General features: G+C 42.2%; 1 protein-coding gene across 1 annotated transcript in view; it reads right to left on the bottom strand.

Moving 5' to 3' along the window:
• dlgap1b (discs, large (Drosophila) homolog-associated protein 1b) overlaps positions 1 to 23,666 on the bottom strand; it is a 135,851-nt gene that overhangs the window by 53,056 nt on the left and 59,129 nt on the right. Inside the window, exons 4-5 of the mRNA XM_061239349.1 lie at positions 8,258 to 9,164; positions 2,624 to 2,838 (exon numbers count right to left, since the gene is read on the bottom strand). Coding sequence (XP_061095333.1) covers positions 2,624 to 2,838; positions 8,258 to 9,094 — 1,052 coding nt within the window. The 5' untranslated portion in view covers positions 9,095 to 9,164. The remainder of the gene's footprint in view (positions 1 to 2,623; positions 2,839 to 8,257; positions 9,165 to 23,666) is intronic.

Genomic DNA, 23,666 nt, shown 5'->3' with positions numbered 1-23,666 from the left:
CAAACACACACACACACACACACATATACACACGAACACACACAATAGTTCTGGGCCCTGTGGAGTTTGGAGGTGACTTTGTGGGTGAGAGATGACTGAGTGAGATCGTTGCTGTTTTAATTCTGCCTGACCTCTTGAACTTTCCAGATGTCTTGCCTGGCTTAATTAACATGAAATCTTGCTCCCTTGCAATTTTTTAAAACCTGCCCTTAAAAAGTTAACAAACCATTTCAATGACGTTTTCATGTACCATAATGCCTTTGAAAAGCATTTTGAGTAGCTACTTTTGAATGGACGGGATCAGTGAATGCTTTGGCTCTGAAACTGTTATTTTTTCATGACAAAGAATAGGCAAGAGACAAATACTGTGGAAACACCATCCGTCAAAATAACGTGTACCTTTAGTAGAGTCACATCAATGGGAACGCAGTTTGGCAATATAATGAATTCTGAAGAATATGATAAATGCTACTGTGTCTATGCCCACTGACAGCTGGTGAAAATAATATACTAATCTTATGCTTATGCACAGCTCTGTTTTCTTTTACGAAGCTGTACTTGGTATTCTACCACAATATATTTGCACCTTTAAAACCGTTAAGTTAAAGCTCTTAAAATCTAAGCTCCAAATCCTTGCTTAAATTAAAGGTACCAAGAGCAGGAAGTGACATAAGTAGGAAGGCTTTACAAATCTTGGCTCCTTGGTTGAAGCTGGAATTACCTTCAGAAAACGCTCTGCCTTGAGAAATTAATTCCATTGAAGGAATTCAAGTCAGCAATTCAGGAAGCAATGCCCTAAATATGTAACTATTGCCATTTATGCCGGTTGTTTTTGCTGTGCATCAATGATGAATTTTATTGGATAATTATGGTATTTATTTACTATCCTGATCTCTGGGTCAGACCACCCTTGTAAAAGAGATTCTGCAACTCAATTACATTTTCTAGATAAAGAAATCATGTTTCACAAACAGGTAACCTGGGAAACTATACAATCCTACTGTTGCAAGTTTCTTGAAAGCAGAGCATAGAGCATAGTATGCCATTAGGAGGGATGAACCTTTTCATTAACTAAATAATTATAAGAATTAAGAAATTGCAGTAGTGAAACAAAATACTACACTGAGCATGCTTAAATATTCAGGTGTGAATGTGCATTTCATATTCTAGAACCTTCAGACAAAATGAAACATCAATACGATCAAATGAAAATGGGATTTTCTTTCTTATTAAAAGTTGATATTGTGATAAAAGATGAACTGAATCAGGCACAATCATAAATTAATCTTAAATCTTAAAACCGCACTTGTATTTCCTGGAGCTGACATACTGCAAAAAAAACTGTAGCGGATATTGTTTGTTGCTTTTTTTTACTGCTCCAAGAAAAATTCATGAGATTTAAAGAGGATCCATGAATGTGATTATTCCAAAACAGGACTGCACTGAGCATGCTGTGCTTTGAAAAGCCATTGTGTCTGTGAGTCAGAATAATGTTTTTCCTGTGCACTCAGCTGCAAATGAAAGTAATGAAACAGGTGTACCACCAGTTCAAGTAATGGCAGTTAATTTGCGTCTACTACATGTTTAAAAACAGGATTGAGTTTTTGAACAAGCATGTCTGCAATAAATATATTGATGCAACTGAAATCGTACCACCATGCCATGGCAATTCATATAGAGGCTAGACACCAACCAGCAGGACAAGTTGGCAAGCAAAACATTTTTGTCACGTCAAAGGCCAAACGATGGGCGCTCTAAAATCCCAAATAGGATACAGAGGAATAATTCAGCTCAGCAATAATGTTATGACTAAAATCAAAATCCAGTGTAAGGCAGATTTTAACTTTGAGTCATTCCAGGGGGCACCGGTGTGCTATAGGGACCCGGCCTGTTGTAGCTGTACACTGGGTTCAAATCCCAGGTGGCACACTGCAAGTCTGCCCCAGAGTGAGGTGTACTTAACCTGGCCTGCTTCAGTAAACATCCTGCTGTGGAAACGTGTGAAGAGCGAGCTCTAAGTCACACAGGTAAGGACACTGTCTGCCAAGCAATAAATCATGTAAAGTAGTGAGATACAGGTTAATGAACCAAAAATGAAAATACGGCCATTTTCCTCCACATGAACTGGAGATGAATTTTAATCAGATTTGAAATTTCACAGAACACATTCCCCAGTGAACACCTGGCAAATGTCGGCACAGCTAGGATACAAAATATATGACTACATGCATAATTTCTACCGCAGTTATTGCTTCTGAATAGAGCACATACGGAAATAAAAACATCCAGCTTCCTTTTTTTCTCTGTTATTTTTCTGGTGGAAAAATAAGCATTTGCTGTATCTGAAAGTTACATAACGCTATGTTCTGCTGTCAATGAGAATACATGAATTCAGATGAACTTATCTAAATGCAACATTAGTTGTATATTATCACAAGAGCCAAATAACAGGACGTAAACCTCAATCCGACACAATACATAGGGGACATGCAACTGCTACCACTACGCTGCAAACACTAAGAGCCGTATGTAAAACGACGCTAACTACGACTTCTCCAGGTAAGCGTCGGAGAGTCTCTTCCTCACAAGCGGAGCAGACAGAAAACGCGAGTGAGGGTCTTACTTTAGAGTGGTCATCTCAGTCAGGGAAGGTTGCGTGGCCTTCAGATAGCTGGCTCGCCTGGCCTGGATCTTCGGGGAGGGTTTGGGGCTGCCGTCCGAGTCGCCACTGTCTTCGTCCGCCATGGCCTTGATGTAGCTCCCGCTCCGCATGCGACGGCAGGGGATCTCGTCGTCCTTCCCCAGGGGCGAGAAGCCGCTCCACTCGTCCTGGGGAACCTGCGGGGGTGGGGACACCCACACCTGGTCAGGCACCTGCATGCCACCGCCGGTCCCCAGCTTCACCACCCCGAAATGCATCTCTCTCTGACTGAGAACTGTAATTAACACAGATGCTGGAAGACTACTCTCCTAATTATACCGAAGAAGAAGGGAAAAAAAACCCTCAGCAACCTGGGCATCTGTTTCTGTGCAGTCACCTGGAGGCATGGCATCATCAATATGGCCAACCCACAGAACATGAAATAAATAAGAAAAGAGAATATAGAAGTCTTCTGTTCGAGTGGAGATGGCTTATTTGCTGCATCGATTTAGATTTCTGGGGCAATTTCCATTTGGTTTTCGATTCGATGGCACTGTGTAAAATGCATGTTAGTCCCTACTGAACCAGACTATGGAGAATATGCAGTTAACCACTTTCAAAAGCAACAACAACACATTCACTGCACAGTTTTCCAAGCCAAGATAAATTTGACTGAAATAAAAATTAGACTTTGGAAAGATAAGCACTTATTCAGTAACATACTTCCAGAAATGGTATTTGTCAACTCTTTCTTACATAGTTTTACACCCTCTTATAGTTTACACCCTCTGTTTCACACTCTGCAAAATAGTCATTGCTGGCACACAGGCTCTAAAATCGTCAGACACAACAAAACTAAAAACTGCTAAATCAATGAAACAAAAACTTCTGCTTGGAGAAATGTGTGTGTTTAAACGTATTTCAAAATGTATACACACGTAAATTACGCACACAGGCGCACAGGACATTAATCCTTATTACAGCCAAAGAAGAAATGAAAACCTCCTTTGGCCTTTTTGACCTAGCACACTATTGTACCTCTGGAAAAAATTTCAACTCTCCATGCAGTCAAAAAGACCAAGCTAGTAAGTGTCTCCTCCACTCATCTTAATACCAGCAGCCTCTCCACTCGAGTGGGAATCCACAGTAGGCACGGTGACAAAAATGGCCATCAAAGTGCCTTTTGACTCACCGTCTTCCTTAGCGTATGAAAGAGCTCGAAAAATGGTGGTATTAAACCAAAAGCAGCTCCTGCCCACACTGATAGCTGCATTTGAACACTACACACCCATGCTCTTGGAGACAAGTGTCAATGCTTCTCTTGCCGCTTTTTACGATCACTGCTACTGTTCCCACCTGCACACATCATAGCCTTATGATATGTCACAGCTTTTATGATAGGCACTTGCAGGTGGGGTGAGTTAAGAGAATTTGGAACACTTCTGTGTAAATTCAGTTTCAGGGAATGTGCCCTCACCGCCAATCTTAATAATAAGGCCTTAAGAAGACTGGTGGTGAGGGCAGGCTGAGAAACTGAAGTGTCCCAAATAACCTGAATTCACACTCAGTGAGCACATTATTAGGTATTTATTACTATTATTATTATTATTATTATTATTATTATCTTTCAGACATACTGTAGCCTATCCACTTACAGACTCAAAGTCACTTAGATCACATTTCTTCCCCATTCTAACATTTGGTGTGAACAACAGCTGAACCTCTTGACCACGTCTGCACGTTTTTATGCATTTAGTCGCTGCCACATGATTGGCTGATTAAATATTTGCATTAAAAGCTGGTGTACAGGTCTGCCTAATAAAGTGCTCACGCCTTTATTAACTCTCTGCATAAATAAATGTGCTAATAAATAAACAACTACTCTCATCAATGTGTGTCATTTACTGATCAAATTAATAAAACAAATTGTATGTTGGGTTTATGCAGTAGACAGTGCTTGATATTAGCTCATATTATATTATATTATATTATATTGATTCGGAAAGAAATGACATCAGTCTTAAGTCAATTCTGAAAATTGCAAATGTGAATAAATAGCAGTGCTATTGACTGCTGTTAGCATGGGGTTATCACTGCAATATTCCTGTCCTACATTGAATAGCCCTGCTTTATCAGCCTCTGGAGAACCTCTTCAGAATGAGTCTAAACCGCCAAATTTTTTATAATGAGAGTGCATACCAGAGCTCAACAACCTGTACAAATCCTCCCAAGCCAAGGCCTCCGCCAAAACTGAACAATTCTGGCATTTATTCAGACAATAGAACAGAATCAGATGCTGATCACTACAGAAGTGGTTTAATCGGTATCACGATTATCCAGGCAGTTTTTTTCCTATTGCCAGAATTAGTCATTAGACAGATAGGTTCCCATGCTAGTTTTTCAGAGACATTCTCAGCACAGATTGTTCTGAGTCTGTCTCTCCCTTGTGCATTGTAATAAACCTAAATGCAAGAAGGGCAAATAATCCAATCCATTTTTTAATCAGTTTAAGCACTAATAATGAGCAACATCCGGAGACCAATGGAAACACAGTTGGGCACTTCTTCTGTAGCTGCTTCAGCATGTATCAGATTTTTTTCTTATATGTATAACCATCTTGATTATTAAATACTGTAAGTATACACGGCTCTCACTACAATGAATGTATGAAAATAGTTTACAGATTACGAAGCTCTCAACTCTCAAAAGAGGTAAAAAAGACGGTTTCACTCAGACTGAGCATTGCTCTAGTCATGAGAAAAATAAGGTTTTGTGGCACAAAATGTGGAGGTGAAAGAAAAATAAAAAAAGAATGTCTGAATGATTGCAGTACATGAATCATTCAAGCGCCTTGGTAACTACGGAAACAACCAGCCTTTGACGTCAAGACAATAATCAGCAGATTGCGCACGGAGTCAGAGAAGGCCGATGACTCCGGTCACATCAGCTACGGTGCCCACACAGAACACCCTGTATCTTTGCTTTGTAGATATCAGCAGCAGAAAACTGAAAAACTTTAGTTCAACCGGATGTATGACAGTGTTAAAGAATGCAGATAAAAGATAAAAATAAGCAATACTGTCTGTTTTTCCCTCCAACCTCATCAGGGTTAATTTGGACTAACAATGGAATCCCCGAAACCCTAAACACATTTAAAATAGGTGTTGTGGGGGGCGGGGGGGGGGGGGGGATTTACTCCAATATGGCAACAGCCTTGCCAGTCCACCGCTCTCCAAAAGGAACAAACACTGGAAACTGGGCTTTCTTCCCAGGATGTGACTGTTAAAGAGACCCCTCTGCCAACATCATGAGAAGACTCACTGAATCCAGCCATTAGCATTCAAAATCTGTAACGGATGTTTGCACCAAAGTCTCTCTTTTTTTGTATTTACACTTTTTGTTGTCACAAAAAATAAAACAACAGTTGATGTGAGTGACAGCACATTCTGCCCCAACCCCGTTTCCTGGTTTAGTTTGTGGTTCCCACCGACAGCTATACTGCAGTTCTCCCCAGGAGAAACTTAGCACGACTGAATCACTTCTCTTCCACAAACAACAGTCACATTTGAAAAAGAAATAAAAAATAAAATACAGCAAACTCACGACTTACAGCACAATGTGGGTACATTTTTCTCTCTTTAATAATGTAACACTCATCTGACATATGTATAATTTTGTACAGCTACTAATGGATATAGGAGCCAAATACTAGTGAGGGTGGAGTAACCTAGCTGTCACACAGAACAGATAAAAAAATATTCAATGTAGTTAATTGGTTCCTGCTGCCTAGGAAGTTAGTCAGGTTAAATGTACATAACAACAAATCTAAAGGATATGTAGAAATGTTAGATCTGAAAGCCCCTCTCAGTTCACATAGAAAAGTAAGAAAATCCTTAAATCCATTCCTAAATCAAGCTTAGAATCTGCATACTGCATGTTTCATGCAATCAAACAATCTACTACTTAATTAAGTGGCACCATAGCTGTGTCAACATCTCTGGCTGTATGTACTCAATAATTGACAAACAATGCCTTTTCTTGTCAGCAACACTGTGGCCTTCAAATCAGCACACAAGATGAAATACTCAAAACATTCAGAAATAGATTTGTTTCAAAAATAAATCTGCTTTCTCCTCGGGGTCTAAGCCAATCCTGGCAGTTATGGTTCCTCATTAGTGAATCTTCAGCGAACAGCATCACCAACTCCGCAATGTCTTTTAGTCAAGACGATGCCATTGATAGTTACTATGGAAACAAGGAGACGGGAGCTTACAACTGAAAAACAGATGCCAATTACCCCCAGAGGGTCCGCTGAAACACAGAGCACAGGCGTACATGCGGAACATCCGATGTGGCCAATTTACGCCTGCCCTAGAATAGCGTGGCCCGCTGCAGAAATGCCACAGGCTACAGGTGCCTCTGTATCAGTAAACGAGGGTTGTGTGTTCCCAGTATAAATATGTGCTTTGAATGGCCTTACAAAACTTCAAGGCACCCGCGTTTCACACTCGTTACTGTGCTCCCACAGAAAAAAAGACCCGCTGCAGACAAAACACCAACCATACGCGGCAAAAAGGCGGGGAAGGCAGATGCGGTAAATGAAACAGCAGGGGATTTCAGGGCTTTCTCAGAGGCCTGTGACAGTCTGAGCAGACCTAAGACTCAGAGTTTGAAACGTTGAGCCTCCCCTGCATGCGGGGTGGTTCTAAAGGGACGGCGAATGCACGATCACGTCTGGTGCAACCGTGAACCGCGAAAGCCACCAGATCTGGATTACAAAGGAAAAGATCTGATTAAGGACAGCATGCGTCTCGCTAGGCCCAGTTTCACGGCAGTTTGTGTTCTTCGTTTGAACCGTCCTCCTTATCTGTGTGACGGATACGACTGCAAACTTAGGTAAACCCCTACCACCTGGGCTCTGACTGAAAGAGGCTGAATAATAACTGAATAATTCTGGAATGTACATCAGTGCCTTCCTTATGTCTTCAAAGTATGTTTGAGAAGAAGAACACAAAGTAATTAAAATGATTATTTTCCCAAGGTACGCAGTGCTTGCAAAGCATAAAAAACTAATCTCTACTTTCAAAAGCAATTCAGTTGTACGAAACCCTGGCTGTGATATACGTGTACTGATCTTATTCTAACAACTGCAGCGTATTTTTTGAATGAATGAGATCCGTAATTGAAAATATATTAAAGTAGGTTGCAAATACGGCAAAACCCGTCTTGCTTACGAGCACACACACGCACACACATGCGCACATGCACACAAGAACGTGTGCACAAGGGAAATAACAATTACACAAATAGAGCAAATAGAATTAGAAAATCAAGCAGTCGGTGAAAAGTGAAAAGTCTACTCTAGCACAAGACAGAAATGAAACCGTATGAGTGCCTAAAAAAGAGAGTAAGGCTCTTATTGGTCTGCACTTACTTCTTTCTCAAATGAAACTGGAAGGATGTCCAGTGGGGCAGGGAGGGGGTTTGGAAATGTAATAAAAGAGTGCATACCTGCAAAAACTGGCATGATCGCTCCTGCTGACATGTCTCAGATTTCATTAGCGTTTTATCTACATTTACTGAGGCCTTCTGGTAGACTTCGCGTGCTCTGCTCACCGTAAGAGTGGACGACCACGAGCTCTTCTTCATGAGCTGTGCATCCATGTTTAGGGGGATACTTGCACAGGTGGTGCATTTTACATCGTTATTGCTGCGCGACGTTTTAAGAGTGTGTTCACTGATCGTGTTGAAAGCCTCCATGAAATACTGCGACTGGGACTTGTCCGGGTGCCGGCCCACGGTCATGGCCCCCGACGGGCTGTGGTAGAGGCAGATGTCCCGGTCCAGGTTGTCGTCGGAGCTCCAGTAGCCCGAGGCGTTGGGGCGGTGCTTGGGTTCGGCGGACTTGCAGCGGTCCCGGCTCTTGCTCCTCTTGCGGTGTTTGATGGTGGGCACCTCGTCCGGGCTGGCCTTGTTGCCGTTGACGCTGCCCTTGGACGGGCCCTCCAGGGAGTGCGACTTGGTGAAGAGCTTCTGGACCGAATGCACCAGGTGGCGTATCCTCCCCGGGCTGTCGCTGCGCTGCTCCACCGCCGTGCGCTTGTACTGCAGGGTGTGGTATCCGTCGCGGGCGATGGGCAGCTGCCGCTCGAACTGGTCCAGCAGGGTGGGGGGCAGCCGGTTGCCCTTGTTGGGCATGCCGGTGTAGGGCACCAGGGCGCACTCGTCCTTCAGCTCATGGTGCGAGCTGTAGTGCCTCCGGGGAAAGGTGCCGTAGGGCACCACGCAGTCCGTCTGGAAGGAGTTCCTCTGGGCGTAGTAGGGGTGGTCGGCCGGGTGGGGCTCCGCCGGGTTCAGCAGGTATGGCTTGCGGTCCGCGTGGTGCACCAGGGAGTCGTAGGAGTCGCACGCCACGGCGTGGTGATGGCTTCGGCTGCTCGATAACCCCTTCATCGTTGGCGGCGCTAGCGAGCCAGACTCATTTAACTGCTGCTGAGGATTTCCTGACAGGCGTTAACCAGCCCTGTGGGGACAACACAAAACACAAACAACAGCATGAACAACTCTGAACACCTACATTTGCAGGCATATAAACAGTACATTTATTATTGTAGACTGACGGACACTGTCGTTCAGTGGCACCGCATTATTGACAGGGTTAAAATCTTTCTTTTTTGTCTGGCCCAATTTAAAACTGGGTCACCTAAATATCACTGCCATTTCATGCCCAGGCAACTTGCTCCAATCAAGCAGAGTTGGCAATCGACACAACAAATGAAGCTTATTCTTTGTAGTCATCTTTCTGTATGCCTTTTCCTTTAAAAGAAACACTGGAGAATACATTTGGTATGCCACTTCATATTGCACACATCCCCTGGCTTCAGAGTTGGCTTCAAAGCTCTTCTGAAATGGCTGTTGAAATGTACATACTGTATATACAGTATGTGTGTGTGTGTGTGCGAGAGAGAGAGTGCGTGAGAGAGAGAGTGCGTGTGTCCACAGACTACGTGCAGACTGGCAGGAATGCAAAAAATGCGAGCAAAGCCGCTCGCAAAATATTGCTCCATGTCAGCAATAATAGGTAGCCGCCATATTTGGAGGCGACACTGCTACCTGTACCCATAATAATTCTGCAAGTATACATGTCATTATTCTGTACTGTGTGTCTGTATTGTTTATGTCCTTTATTGTTACTTTTGCATGTAGGCATGAATAAAAGTATTAAAATGTGTGTGTGTGTGTGTGTATTCAGAACAGGTTTGGGAAATGTAGTAGGAGAAAGGGATATGTAGTAGGAGAAAGAGGGACAAGCAAGAGAGACAAAGGGAGAAATAAACATATAATCTGGGAGACGTTCCAGTTGCAGGGCATGTGATCACCAAGTTCATCAGGGTAGAATACATACATAGAATAAAAATAGAAATACATACAACAAAAAATGTTTATCAATGAACTGCATGATTAGAACCCTCAAGCCCCCCTTCCCTCCCCCTAGCCACCCACTTCCAGTTGAAGGCTGTGGCACACATGAAGCAGCTGGTGGAAGTGGAATCCATATGGGAGCTTCCTCCAGTCCTCCCCGAACAAGACTTCCTGTGAAGCTTCAGTGTTTTTGCCAGCAGGCCTGAAGCCTACTTAATTCTGGTTACCATCAAACTTGCAGAACAGTGCTTGTGATGAAGAAATTAACTGTCTTTTCCCATTTAAAGTGGCAATCTTCTTTTCCATGTTAGTAATGCCATATTTGATGGCATTTCATGATGGAATATTTGTAGCAATAATGAAACGTTTGTGTACTGAAATGTCTCCTCTACTGTATATGCTGTATATGTTCATTTGCATATGTTCGCCTTCAGCACATCCCAAGCACTCAGCACAGACAACATTCAGTTTGTTGAGGAACTAGCTAGCTAGCCAATCAGAATACAGGTTCATTGATATTAATGAGCCTTAAAGACACAGTCACAAAAACAGCCTGTTCTTGGTAAAGCTCATGAGAGGCACTGGAGACTGGACATGTAATTACTGGATAGATAGTTTTAGTCCTTAAATCCACACAAATGTATTCTTATGGATATCAAGACCTAAAATAAAACACTGGAAAGCTGTAAAATATGGGACCTATAATGAAGAACAAATGTTGATTCATTGTTCTCATAAATCAAAATGAGCAATCAATGAAGTAGTACTGCAAAAAATAGATAACACACTTAATAGATACAATATTATCATGATCACAACTGTTATATTTAAATGAATAATGTGCAACAAAAGCACCAGAGGAAATAAGGCTGTCTGCAGTATATTAGGCTTTAAAGTGGCAAAGCAAAGACATTGTCCCGGTGAATTTGACTGCCATTTTTGCCTCTACATTTTGAGATGATGTCTGAAGTTCCACCAACGGGGGTGGATGTGTTGGAGACCCGGTGAAGTTCTAGGCACCATAATCACACATCCCGTCTTCCAGAATCCAGCTGAACCAAGAACATCATCAACCCCATTATAACATCTTAACTTAACAGCTTAACACTTCCAAAGCATAGCTCTCTCCAGTCAGTGATACCACCTACATACACTGCTGAGTGAAGAAGTAAAATCAAAAAATCATTTTGGACAGCACTTTGGAGCCTTTACACAGAGAAGCCAAGGTGAAAAGAAGATGCCAAAAGCAATGTGCGGTGATATTAACATCACGTATACAGCTACAAATCAACAGCGAGCAGCCGTCCAGGTTCCTGGCTCTGCCATCTGTGGGCTCTCCTTCTCTAGAAAGGGGAGCAAAATAACCTACTTTCTCTATTCAGATCCTGACAACCACTTTGAAGTAGTTCTTTCTCTGCTAAAAAAAGACAAAGTTGTGCCATCAGTGATTCTTATCTTGGGGCAATATGTTTAGAGATGATAATTATTTAATAGGCCCTGTGCACTGCCTCAGTTCTCTCTTCATTTCACAGCTGTTTGGAAGCATCAGCTTTTCCATTGCGCTTTCCCCCCACCTAAGGCAGGCTCCTGGATTAAAGAACCGGGCGGAAAATAAAGATTGATTCCTTTCCGTAGCGGCTGAAAATTACTCGCTGTGCAGAGGTTCAGTCCCAAGACATCCCAAGGCCTGAAATATGGACTGTAACAGACAGAAGACAGATAGCCTACAGTAACTCCTTCTCTGAGCCACAGAAATTAGACGGCAGCAGTACCGACAGTAGTACCTGACTGTCTCGCCGCTGCGGTCTGAAGTAGCCTGTGTGACCCATACTGCAATTTGTTAGTTAAGAAACCCGCAGATTGTCCTCTTGAACCTCGCCGGCGCTAAGTAATTGTGTGGAAATGGGCAGACAGCTGGGCTTGTTTTGAATGGGGCCCGCTCCCGCTCCCCCTCAGGCAGCACAGCGGATGGATCGCTCGTGCCTCAGACCCGGTCTCATCCAGACAGCCTCTGAATGTTCGGCAGCCTGTTCCGCGGAGCAGGAAGAGACTCAACGGGTGGCGGGGAACGGACAGCACCCCTGTTATTACAGAGCTTTTATTATTCACTCCCCCTCTCTGACGGCACCCGCAGTCACGTCGGCTAAATGCGGCAGCGCAGCGCCGTTAATTAAGGGAACACTGACGCTCAATTACAGCAGGCCTGAGCTACAGCGCAGGATATATCCGGCTTCCCGCACAACCGAAGACACAACCGTCGACTTCTATCGGAGCCCGGAGGGATTCGGCCTATTGAGGCTGACGCATTTAGAGCAGCCGCGTACGGCACTCCGCTAATGCGAGGCTCCATTGTGATGTCGAGAATGTCTAAGAATAAGAAATAAATAAATAAATACAAATAAAAGCAGTCAGACGAGCAAAAATAACTTCTACAATGACACAGTTGCAATATGAAACTACACACTTATCTGAGTTGTGTGTTTTTAATCAAACTTTTTAGGGGAAAGACAAGCCAGCCGTGTCCTATCAACACCAGAGAAAACCAGTGCGCATCTCTCTGGAGAAATTACACAGAGCATGTAAAAATAATTGCAATTAAGTGAGTCTATTGAGAAGTGATTCAAAACACCAAACATGGAGCCCATTTCAAGACTAGCAATTACCTGACATAACATAAAAGGCCTGCCTGTCTCTGTCATCCTAATTTAGGCCTGAAGTACGAGCAACACAACAATAACCCAGCAGTGCAAAAGTATGCCTATCCTCAGACAAGCATGCTGGGTAAAACTACCCGCTCGAGTGTGGCTTATCAAGCACATCAGCCCTGAACGGAAACAGCAGCGAAGTGCTCCGCAGTGGGCTCACACTGCACACACACACACACGGCAGGTCGGGGGTCCTTTATCACAGCGGACAGACGGAGGGGGGGGGGGTCGCAGTCAGGGACCACTTAAGCAGTGTTTACCTTCCGCCTTTAAAAAAACACGCCGGCGTGTAAACGGCGCCGGGAACAACGCGGTGGTCTCCGGTTTCCCCCACGCTGTGACGAGAAACCGATAGGATCCATTACATCCATTACTGTACATTAGCTGCGGCGGCGTTCGTTTGAATGTAAAGCGGCGCGGGCCAGTCCGTCCAGAGCCCGCGGTGGCGGCGAGCCTGAATGTCCTGCAAATAGAAACGCACTCACAACGGGCTCCCACGCGGCCAGCGCATTAACAAGTCATTTCTACGGCCTGAGTGAATTCATTACGCTCGTTTGCAGCCAGCTCCGTATGTTGCTGATGTAATGCATATGTTAAAAGAAAAGGCTTAAAAGGTACTGAAGTGATACAATAGGCTTGAAATAAATCCGTTTAGATTCGGGATATAGCGTATATAATACATGGATTTACACAAAATAAATGTCGGTTTCCCAGCTAATGCTGGTCCAGCATTACATACATATGAACTTGTGATTTATTACAAGTGTAATACTTGACAGCGGATGAGAAATAATCAAATGTGTAAACAAATAAACAAAAAAGGGAGTTATACAGGCTATATGAAATATCTCTATGGAAGGTCCTATAACATCTCGCTTTGTATTAAAAGCGTCTGCTAAATGACAAAAATGTAAATGTAAATGTAAATCTCCCCCCGAGAGTGTTATATTAACAACGTATTTATTATAATGAATCACAAAGGACCTGAGAGCTAATGTCCACAGAGTCTAATTCAGTCATGCAATGAGGACCAGGAAACACTTAAACCCTGGCTGACTGCCACAGCCACTCAAAGGTATTCACTGCAGTTGACTGAAAAAAAAAATATATATAATAAATAAAAATATATTTGTCTGAGCTCTGAGCCCAGCCTATAATGAATAATGAACTTCACTGTGAAGGTGTGCGAGACGCGGTTGTCGGGCGTAGAGGGCTTGCTTCTCACATGTCGGCTATTCATAAGGTCCGTCTGTGGCAGGGTTAGGGCTGAAAGACAAGCCTGTCTCCGCACCTACAGCAGTGTTTTAGAGAAAGAGCGTAACCTTAATATGCTCTTACAATTCCTACCAGCCACCTTCATTCACCGTGACAGAGAGTTCTGAGGCCGCGTTTACCTCTAACATGGCTGGCCTGTTGAGCATGCCTCTTTCTTTCACCGCATCTTATTCAATGGATGCTCAATAAAAAGACTATGCAAATGGATTGAATATGATAAAAGACTATAATATAGACTCTTCATGCATTCAGCCAGTTATCATCACTGGGGCCTCCTGATAGCAGAAAGGATGAAATCACTTAAGAATATCTACCCCCGTCTCAGGAATCCTCACAATATTCATACAGTAGGTCTTTTAATTATCATTAAGAGGATCCCGTAACTCTTCCAAACTTACAGTATGTGGCACAGTGTTGTCTATCTCTGCCCACACGGTATCCTGTTCTCCACAAAGTCAGAAGCCTAATTTAGAATTAAGAGCGGTGCTCTAAATGATCGCATTTTGAAATATGATAATCTGATTTATCTCGCTCTTTAGGGTATCAGTCCCAAGTGGATTATAAGAGTTAAAAAAAAACGGCCTACCTTAAGTTCTCAATTACAATTTCCCTGCATGAAGAATAACCATCTGTTTGTTGCATAACTATTAATAACTGTAACTGCGGTTACTGAGTAATTACTCACTAAGGGAATATAGTCACTTCACCGCACATGGAGAGGGGGGGGGGGGGTGTGTGAGTAAGAAAAGGAGGATAAAAGAAAGACTGACATTACCAAGTTCAGCCGCTAAAGGGCCTAGTGTTAACTCAGCAGGTAATGGTTTGCAAAAGTCCAAGATAATCGACGGGAGAACCGGTATAGCCTTATTTGAATCATCGGCAGGTTTTCTGCTCCAAAGTTGGTGAACATGTCAAGTCCCTCAAAATAAGTCCTGTCATCTGGCAGCATTCTAGAGAGAGCACAAAGCTGTATTATGATTACTCATTCACTGGCATGAAATGCGATGATGCCTACTAACACGCTGAAGACTCATCTACAAATGTCATGTCAGAGAGCAATAATAATTTTAGAAATATTGAATTGTGAGTCACAGTTGCCAAGATAAAGGCATTAGAGCGAATGTGAACTGACATCACACTGCCGGTGTGAAAAGCCCACGCCGGAGCAGGAAGTTATTTCATTATTTGCTTGATGTCTTCTTAATTGTGGCTTCCGACAGCCATTATCTCTGTCGCTGTTTGTTTGAGGTGTACACACACACAATCAGTCAGCGCGCTGGGATGAAGGTACATTTGTTTGTGTAAATTCAGGACGTTCAGCTGGTTGAGCTCTAGGAGTTTAATTTTGATTTGGAGTACAGATTAGCAATGAGACACGTTTCCCATAGCTTACATTGCTGTATTGTTTGTGAAGGTCTTCGGAGCTTCCAGTAACTGAAACACCAGGCTAGGCGGAAATATATATTTGAAATAAATAAATTCTTAATATCAGTAAAATTCCTGGAGATTTCAGGCATTTTAAAGAAAAAAAAATCTTAACATATGAAGAAAATCTTTATTTTTTATGATTACCTTCATATTTATTTATTCATTCATTGACTGACTGAATGATTGATTGATTGATTGATTGATAGGTTGATTGATGTGAAATACTGAACAGATCTGTGAGCTCTGTGACAGCACCTGGCTGAGCCCAGAAACAAAGAAATGCATCTTAGTCAGTTGAATAATGTGGCCAAAGAAAAGATGCTATTTGTCACTTCAAAGTGTATTTAATATTAATATATGAATGTGTTTTCTGCTCTTGATGCTCTACAAAATGAAAATCCAGTGTACCCGGGTGTTAACGTGTGACCCTGGGGTTGTCTCCATGCAGTTTGCCTGACTGACTCTTACTCACTGCAGGACTGTGTATGTATTTTTATACCTGATGGAGCATGGATAATGGTAATTAATGTATATAATTTCACATTCTAACTACAGTGTGACTCAAAGAGACCTGTGTGGGTGTGATATTCAGCATTTTGTCCAGTGGTTGCATAAACCAATTACTATTCACATAAATCAGACCATATTTCCTCCGAGAAGCAGCCAGCACAGCTTGAAAAGAAAGGAACTTCCTGTACTCACAGATAAACAGGCAGCAGTTCAGTCTAATCCACTATCAAACTAGTGGATAAAGAAATCACAACAGGAGAGAACACTCTGTAAATAAATATACAGGATTATGCAGACAGAATCCGGCACAGGGAAAGGATGTGATCTTTTCGGTAACGTGGCATGGGCGACACAGCACGCACATACTCGGCAACTGACTTGAAGGTTGTTGCAAGGTTATTTCTGACTTGTATTACACATTAAATGTTCTTGAAAAATCCTACTGCTGGTATGAATTCAATGCACAGCTTTGGAAAAACATCAGTCTTTTGTAAGGCAAATTTTGGGTGATGTGATACTTATTCTCTGCCATGCAGGTGATAGGGTTTCACCGTTCAAATTTTTGAATCTTGAATCTTGAGTGAAGACACTTGCCCTGTCCACAGTGAATAAAAAAACATTGAATGAATCCAAACCTCTTGGATGTATTAATTAATCAGTGATGGTAACTGAAAAAAACTGACTAGAACTATTATCCATCATGCCATACAAGACCTGCAGTGACAGGCAAATGTATCAAAGCCAAACATACTGAGCTTCAATCTTTAACCAGTTAAGACGTGGTGACAAATCCTGTTATTACATTAGCTCAAAGAACCTCATTCCAAGCTATATATTTCTTAAACCGAAAAAATAAGACGTGGTATCTCGGTTTCTTTCAAGCACCTTTCCTTATAAAAGAGAAACATAGAATGCACAGCTGCCTTTCCATCAACTCACCCAATAGACCTTGCCACCTTGTCACCCCATAATAGCTCTACCTGCATATATGAAACGCTCTCCTTCACACATCTCTTAATGTCCTTCATTCAAGATGCTGACATTTGTGGTACAGCCTCTCTGACATAGTGAGATTTCATTCAGCTGTTTAATTCAGCCATTTTGTGATCAGTATGCGCCTCCTTGATTGGTTAATTCGTAAGTCTGTTTGTGCATTAACACATCCACAGGTAAATATTCTGACTGCTTATTCATGGACTCTAATACTGCTATTACATTATTAGAGCTTTTGAGGTAAAAAATATTTCTGACTGAATTGGATTTTCCACCATTCCTGTCCATCCACATGCAAATGGCAGATTTTTAAAGTTTGAAGTGTATTGATTTAGTGCATCACGTCTGCAGCATTGTCAAGATCTGCAGTACTCAAATTTTGTGATCTTACAAAATGAGTTTCCTCTTCTAAGTATGTTTTTTGGCTTGGTATAACGACTTGTTTTTACAATAAAATGTAAATCTTTAATGAATGAATCTGTGCATTATAGACCTACTTGGTTTAAGAAAATATACTTACTTGCCTGCATAGGTGACCTTAATTAAACAAATAATAATGTATAAGCATGCTAGATATTTCCTACTAACATCCCAGCTCCACTCTATAAAAAAAGTATCTTTGTAGTGAAATGGAGTGGAGCATAGTCATGATCAATGAGTATTTCCATGACAAAATGTTATTTTTCATAGCAGGCTTGATTTCAGGAGGTGAAAGAAAGCCACTTGAAGGGATATTCTCCCTTCCCACGCAGACATCAAACAGTGAAGCGGGTAACAGGCTTAGAGCGCTCAGGAGGTATTTCACCATGAAGCAGCCTCTCCTATTCTCCTCCCCTGGGAATCACGTTTCCTGGGGATGGGCTGATTACCTCCTCCACCCTCCATCCGTGTCACACCGTGGGGCCGCTGACACCTGGTCCGGGGCCAATTATAACCCACGCTGGGCCACACGGAGGCCGGGAGAGGAACCGCATGAGGTTCTGTCTCCACTCTGCCCTGAGAGCCTTCCATTTCACGAGCAAGAACAAAATGGCAGATCCATGATTCGCATGTGGGAAAAGAACAAAGAAGGTGATCCAGCCTGTTGAAATGAGTAGAGTCCTGCTGGATCGAGGGAAACTGCTCCTTTGATGCATAAAATATGACCAACGTCAAAGAACATGAAACAGCATGTAATATCATCTTCATGAGATGCTGGGTGGCTCATCCTGTTAAGACTCTGTTCCGCGGTGTGGACGGGCCCCTCAGTCAGTGTGGCTCACAGCACTACAGGGTGGTGGAATACTGGCTGTAGCTTCACCCCGAAAAGACTGAATTTCAGGCAGCAGGTCATCTGTGCCTCATCCTGCACCAGCGCCCCCCTTTGGGCAGATGCGTCCCAATTCTGTAAAATTATTCTCCTTTCCTCAGCTCATTTCCCCCCACCATCCCCCAGTATGAGGGGATGAGACAAGCAAAGGAAAGAGGATACGGGTACGGGGATGCCCCCAATGTCTAACTGGCTTAACTGGTGGAGAAAAAGCAACACTTTGGAGAAGTGTACAAGCTTGTCTGCACTCCTTCAATTGATTGACAGAGGAGGTTGCAGAGATGAGCTAAACACAATGGATACTCCAATCAGTAAGAAAACGGTGGTAAAATAGCGAAAAAACAGAAATAGTGTCATATAGTGTCTGTCCCATTGTTCATCTGCAGCCTTCATCCTTATGGTTATGACTCATCTAATGATTATCTGCCTATGTAAGTAACAATGCATTGATTTATTTTCAAATGGCTGGATTCTGGATGAGAATGACACATTCAAACAAGTCTTTGCCAATTCACCATTGTTGGACTCCCAGTGAGAGGTCTCTGTCTGTTCAATTGGGCATCTTTTGTTTGACCAGGGGCACACCTGGTTGGCCGGCTTTGATAATGAGGCACGATGGGACATTCTACAGTGCTCCATTCCACAGATTCTCATTTCACCGCTATCTGACAAATGCTGCAGAGAGAAACTAAAACTCTATTAATAATAATCATACAAATTATGCAAACAAATTATTCCAATAAAATTGTGGTTTTGTCACATTACATTTTTCCTGAATAAGAAAAAACAATGTTCTATGTTTTTGTTTTCCTATTTTTCTACAGTGTAATCTGTCTTTTAAACTGCTAAATCCTGCAGGAAAGCTCTACAGACACACTCACACAGGCACATATATATATATATATATATTCATATTTATTTACGTACATTACTTTATGTACATTTATTTTGATTAATTACTCTCTTGCTTTAAACATACAATTTACAAATGTACTGTGTATATTAATATTCATATTATGGGATGAGCAAAAAAAAGAAAAAAGTGGCAAGCATTTAGGATGACTCGGTCCATGCAAGTTTACTGGGGTTGAAAATGTACAAAATGTACAAAATGGCACCTAATGCATTAACACATTCAACAGCACACTTACAGTGCCAGTGGTGCAGAGGCACCTAGTGTAATACCAGCATGATGTGATATTGATTTGAATATGAAGCCGGGAAATATTGATTTCCCAATCCCAGCATAACCCAGTATTTCATTTGCTTTTGTGCCTGTTTGATCAAAATCCTTCCCTTTATGAGGAAATATTATACCTGTAGTCTTCCCTGCTCCTACATGGAACTTCAGGGTCACGTTTCTTTATTTCTCAATCTGTCACAGCATGCATGACTCACTCCCAAAAAATTTTGGTCAAGTAAAAATATTTTTTTTACTATTACAAGCTAAAACAAACGAAGCATATACCACCAGAACAGTGTTCAAGAAAGGGATCAATGTTGACCAATAAAACTTACCACTTTTATAGTCGAGTTTCTCATAACAACATCACAGTACTGATATATAAATTACAATGTATACGTAGATCAGCAAGTATATATTGTATATATCAGCCTTTGTGTTTGGAGTTAATGTCATGGCTTGTGAATGTAATTTCATATGAAAAAAGAAGCAATACTTTCAACAGGCCGATAACATCGGCTCCTTGAGTGGCTATTATTCAGAGATATAGCTGTTATTGTGATCTGTCTCAAGATCCCTAAGTAGATACCTAAAAGTGCTACATGATGTTAATAAGACACTGTGGGAAATGCAAGTAATATGCTAGTAATAGCCAAGTAAGAGACTAGCAACAGTATTTGCTTTGTGTTCCTATGCGTTCATTGAAATGGGTCACATCATTATTTAAAAAATATATAACTTTCAGACATTTGTAGATTAAAGTCTCATTTCTCACATTCTGTAAGGTTTCAAATGTGACCTTTGGCTGATCTTTGGCAGAATTTGCTTCATGCTATGAACCAGAAAAATGCGGGACTCAAAAACCTGACACATTGATATTCAAACTCCTAGTCGACAGCTGCTCTGTTAGCCCCAAACTAATTAGACAAACTGTCAGTACTCCCAATGACAAATTAATGAGTTATGCGAAATTACTGTCTGGAGCCACAAAGCACATTTCAGCAACAAAGTCCATCCACGATAGAATGATTTGAACAAGACAAACAAATCAGTGAAATATGTGAACTGTTGAAAACTCTCAAGTCGTCTGTCAGGAGTCAGTTCGCTATTGCTCACGCTCTCAAGCACGCTGGTGCACTTTCAGGAGGCAATTTGGTGTGCACGGGGACGTCAGCTATCTGAAGACACTGCTGCCACTGCGGAAGGAGACTCTCAGTAAGTGAATGCAGCGCTCCCTTTCAATCATACAGTAGTCATTTATGAGCACACATTAGGCAGAGTAAAACTGAAGGACGCCACGGTAAATCCTCATATTTCCACGGGAAACAGAGAGAAGCCAGAGAGGCTAATGCAACTGAAGAAGAACATAATGAAAAAAATTAATAACCTCCAAAATGGATTTCTAGTAGCATCACAGAATAAAAGACACAGCCTTCAGGTTGTGCTTCAGGGTCTCACATTCAAAGGCATGAACACGTACGATTCCTCTCAAAGAGCCACACATTTATATTTATTGCTTTTGACCTAACACATACGGTGAAAGTGGCAATATGATACTTACTTTCCAATGTCACAGGAAAGGAGTCCTTATTTCTACCTGCCCAGTACCCCCAGAGTGGTACATCACTAATGCTAATGTAACAATCAGTTCTACAAGAACTAGAACACTGACTTAGAACTAAAAACCTGCTCTCAAAGGGTCAAAAGGGTATTTTCTGACACACTCAGACTCAGTCCTTCACTAGCTTGGCTAACCTACCATCCTAATTAGCCCCTTAAGCATTCCAATCTTATGTATTCAGTCAAGAATGGTATGTTATTGTTTTGTGGCATTAAATGGACGCATGCATGTATTAATGATTTGGTTCAAGGTTAGCACAGTTATCTAGCATTTGTGTTTTTGTTATGTTAGACAAACACATGCTGGTCTGGGAAAGTTATTAGTGGGGTATGGTGCTGCTGGTACCGTAATATGACAGTGTGTGAAAACACTCATAAGTTGTTTGGGATAATAACATATGCTAAATTAATATTAGGCACTATAAAGTAATCTAATGTAGACATTTAACGACAAACATTGTGTGCCTATAATTCAGGTAGTAAACAGTCCCCACTGGTCTTCATTGATGCCACTTCATGTGGGCTTGTGGTTAAATCCCGCTGGAACACATATCCTCCCCGATAAAAGTAAAGACATTTCAGAGCAGTAGTTTAGGGGCCATCTGTTCCAGGTGAACTGCTCCTCAGTGTGGCGCACGCACACAAACAGAGATGGACAGGACGGCACACAGCTCATTCATATTTACAGCACTGCCCAAAGTGGAGGTCACCCTCTCGCCCCCAGTCTGGGACTAGACACCCAAAGCCACGATAGAGTCACATCCCTGTGCCTAGTGCTCTGGCATCAGCATTCTAATGGCTGTGCTATCTCAGAACGGTGGCACCAAAACCCCAACCAAAGTGAGCCATTTCTCCCGGGTCCTGCCTTGCATCTGGTGAGAAGCCAGAAAAAGAATCCTCTGCAAGCGAGGGATTTCTCGCTTAAGTCTGTGCGCTCCGAATCAGTATTGTACCCTGCGATGGCGTTTAAAAAAAAAATCTGAGCGGGGATCAAGATGTCGGCTTTTCCCCGGAGAACCCAGGTGAGATAAAAAAAAAAAACCCACAGCTTTTATTTCCTCCCGCGTTTCCTATCCTTCTGCTGCGGCAGTAATTGGTTCTGCTGGGAGAGTGTGGGGGCGATCTCGCTAATCACCGGGACCCCCATTTAAGAGCGCTCCGATCTCCCTCGCACCCTCAGAACAGGGGAGCTGATCGGGCAGCCCCACCGACCTCACGATTACAGGCCTGTCATGACTGCCACTGCCACCGGAGCCAGCTTTTAATGTGACAGCGCTACCGTCGCTTCAGACAGGTCAGGAAATGTCCCCCTTTTTTATGACAATCCCCTCGTTTGCACATCATTTCAGGAAGCACACGCCATTTTCTTTGTAGATAACATGCAATAAAGGCACCTATAAATAACACCTTCAGGAATACAGGAAGGGGGAGGGAGAGAGACATCACCATGGAAACTGATGCCTTTTAGAATAGTAACAATATGTTTCTGAACTGCTAATATGCAGCTGTGAACCACATCAGCCCCAGCATCCGAGGTTCAGAATGTCTCGGCTTGCGCTGCCATTGCTAACAATTACACCACATGGACACACGCAGGCTCCATACGGACAGGCAGGTCATTTTCAAAGGGCTCAGTCTGAATATTTCATCATAAAAAGAGATTAAATGCAGCTACAATTAAATAGCCCTTTGGGCCACAATGAAGGATTATTGGACTCATTTATTTTTTAAATAATTTTGTGTCACAGCTTCGGCAAGACATGTTGGTGGCATTTCAAATGAACCTAATGCCTCTAATGCGCCCGGGCACCACTGTGGGATTAAGAAATAATTGGACAGCAAAGATGAAGCCAACACACATGTGTTCCTCCCGTAGGCACCGGTGTTGCCAGGCGATGTTACAGATGCAGTCATGAATATGGCTTCAATACACATTCACATATTAGAGTAATATGTGAAATGCTAGCCCATTATCATGAGAGTAATGTCATCTGTTAAACAAATGAGTTCTGTACTTTAATGTACCTGATACATGCAAGGCACACGCACACAGAATGAGGACATTCTTTGACTGTGACAAGGTCAAGCATATCTTATCGAATCTCTGTCGTATCATTATAAAAATAAAACCCAATAATGGTTTGAAGTTGTGAACAAGTACATGTCTGTTGCGATGTATTTCACACGACGATGCGAAAGCTGTGGTACGGGAGATCCATGCATATTATGAATAATTAAAAGTGATGCACATTTCAGGCCAATTCATCAATGCCCCCCTCCCCATGTATATTCTCACTACTTACAGACAGTACAGCTTTACAGAACTGGTGACATGCATAAACTCTCCGTACTGTACCACGGAGAGACTCCTACAAGACTGACATAACATTGTTTGGTTCAAATTAAACCAGGTTTACACCGACTGAATGATAATAAATTATGCAGTTAGGGTAAAATAAAAATAGTGGGATAACTTTTTATCAATGAGATGGTGAGAAAAAGAGGAGGTCATCAAGTATGTAAAAAGTGTAATAATGAATGGAATGTTTTTACAACAGCTGAAGCAGAACTGTAATTGCA

Source organism: Conger conger, chromosome 4, assembly GCF_963514075.1.
Source record: "Conger conger chromosome 4, fConCon1.1, whole genome shotgun sequence".
Taxonomy (NCBI): Eukaryota; Metazoa; Chordata; class Actinopteri; order Anguilliformes; family Congridae; genus Conger; species Conger conger.
This window is presented reverse-complemented; position numbering and strand designations above follow the sequence as displayed.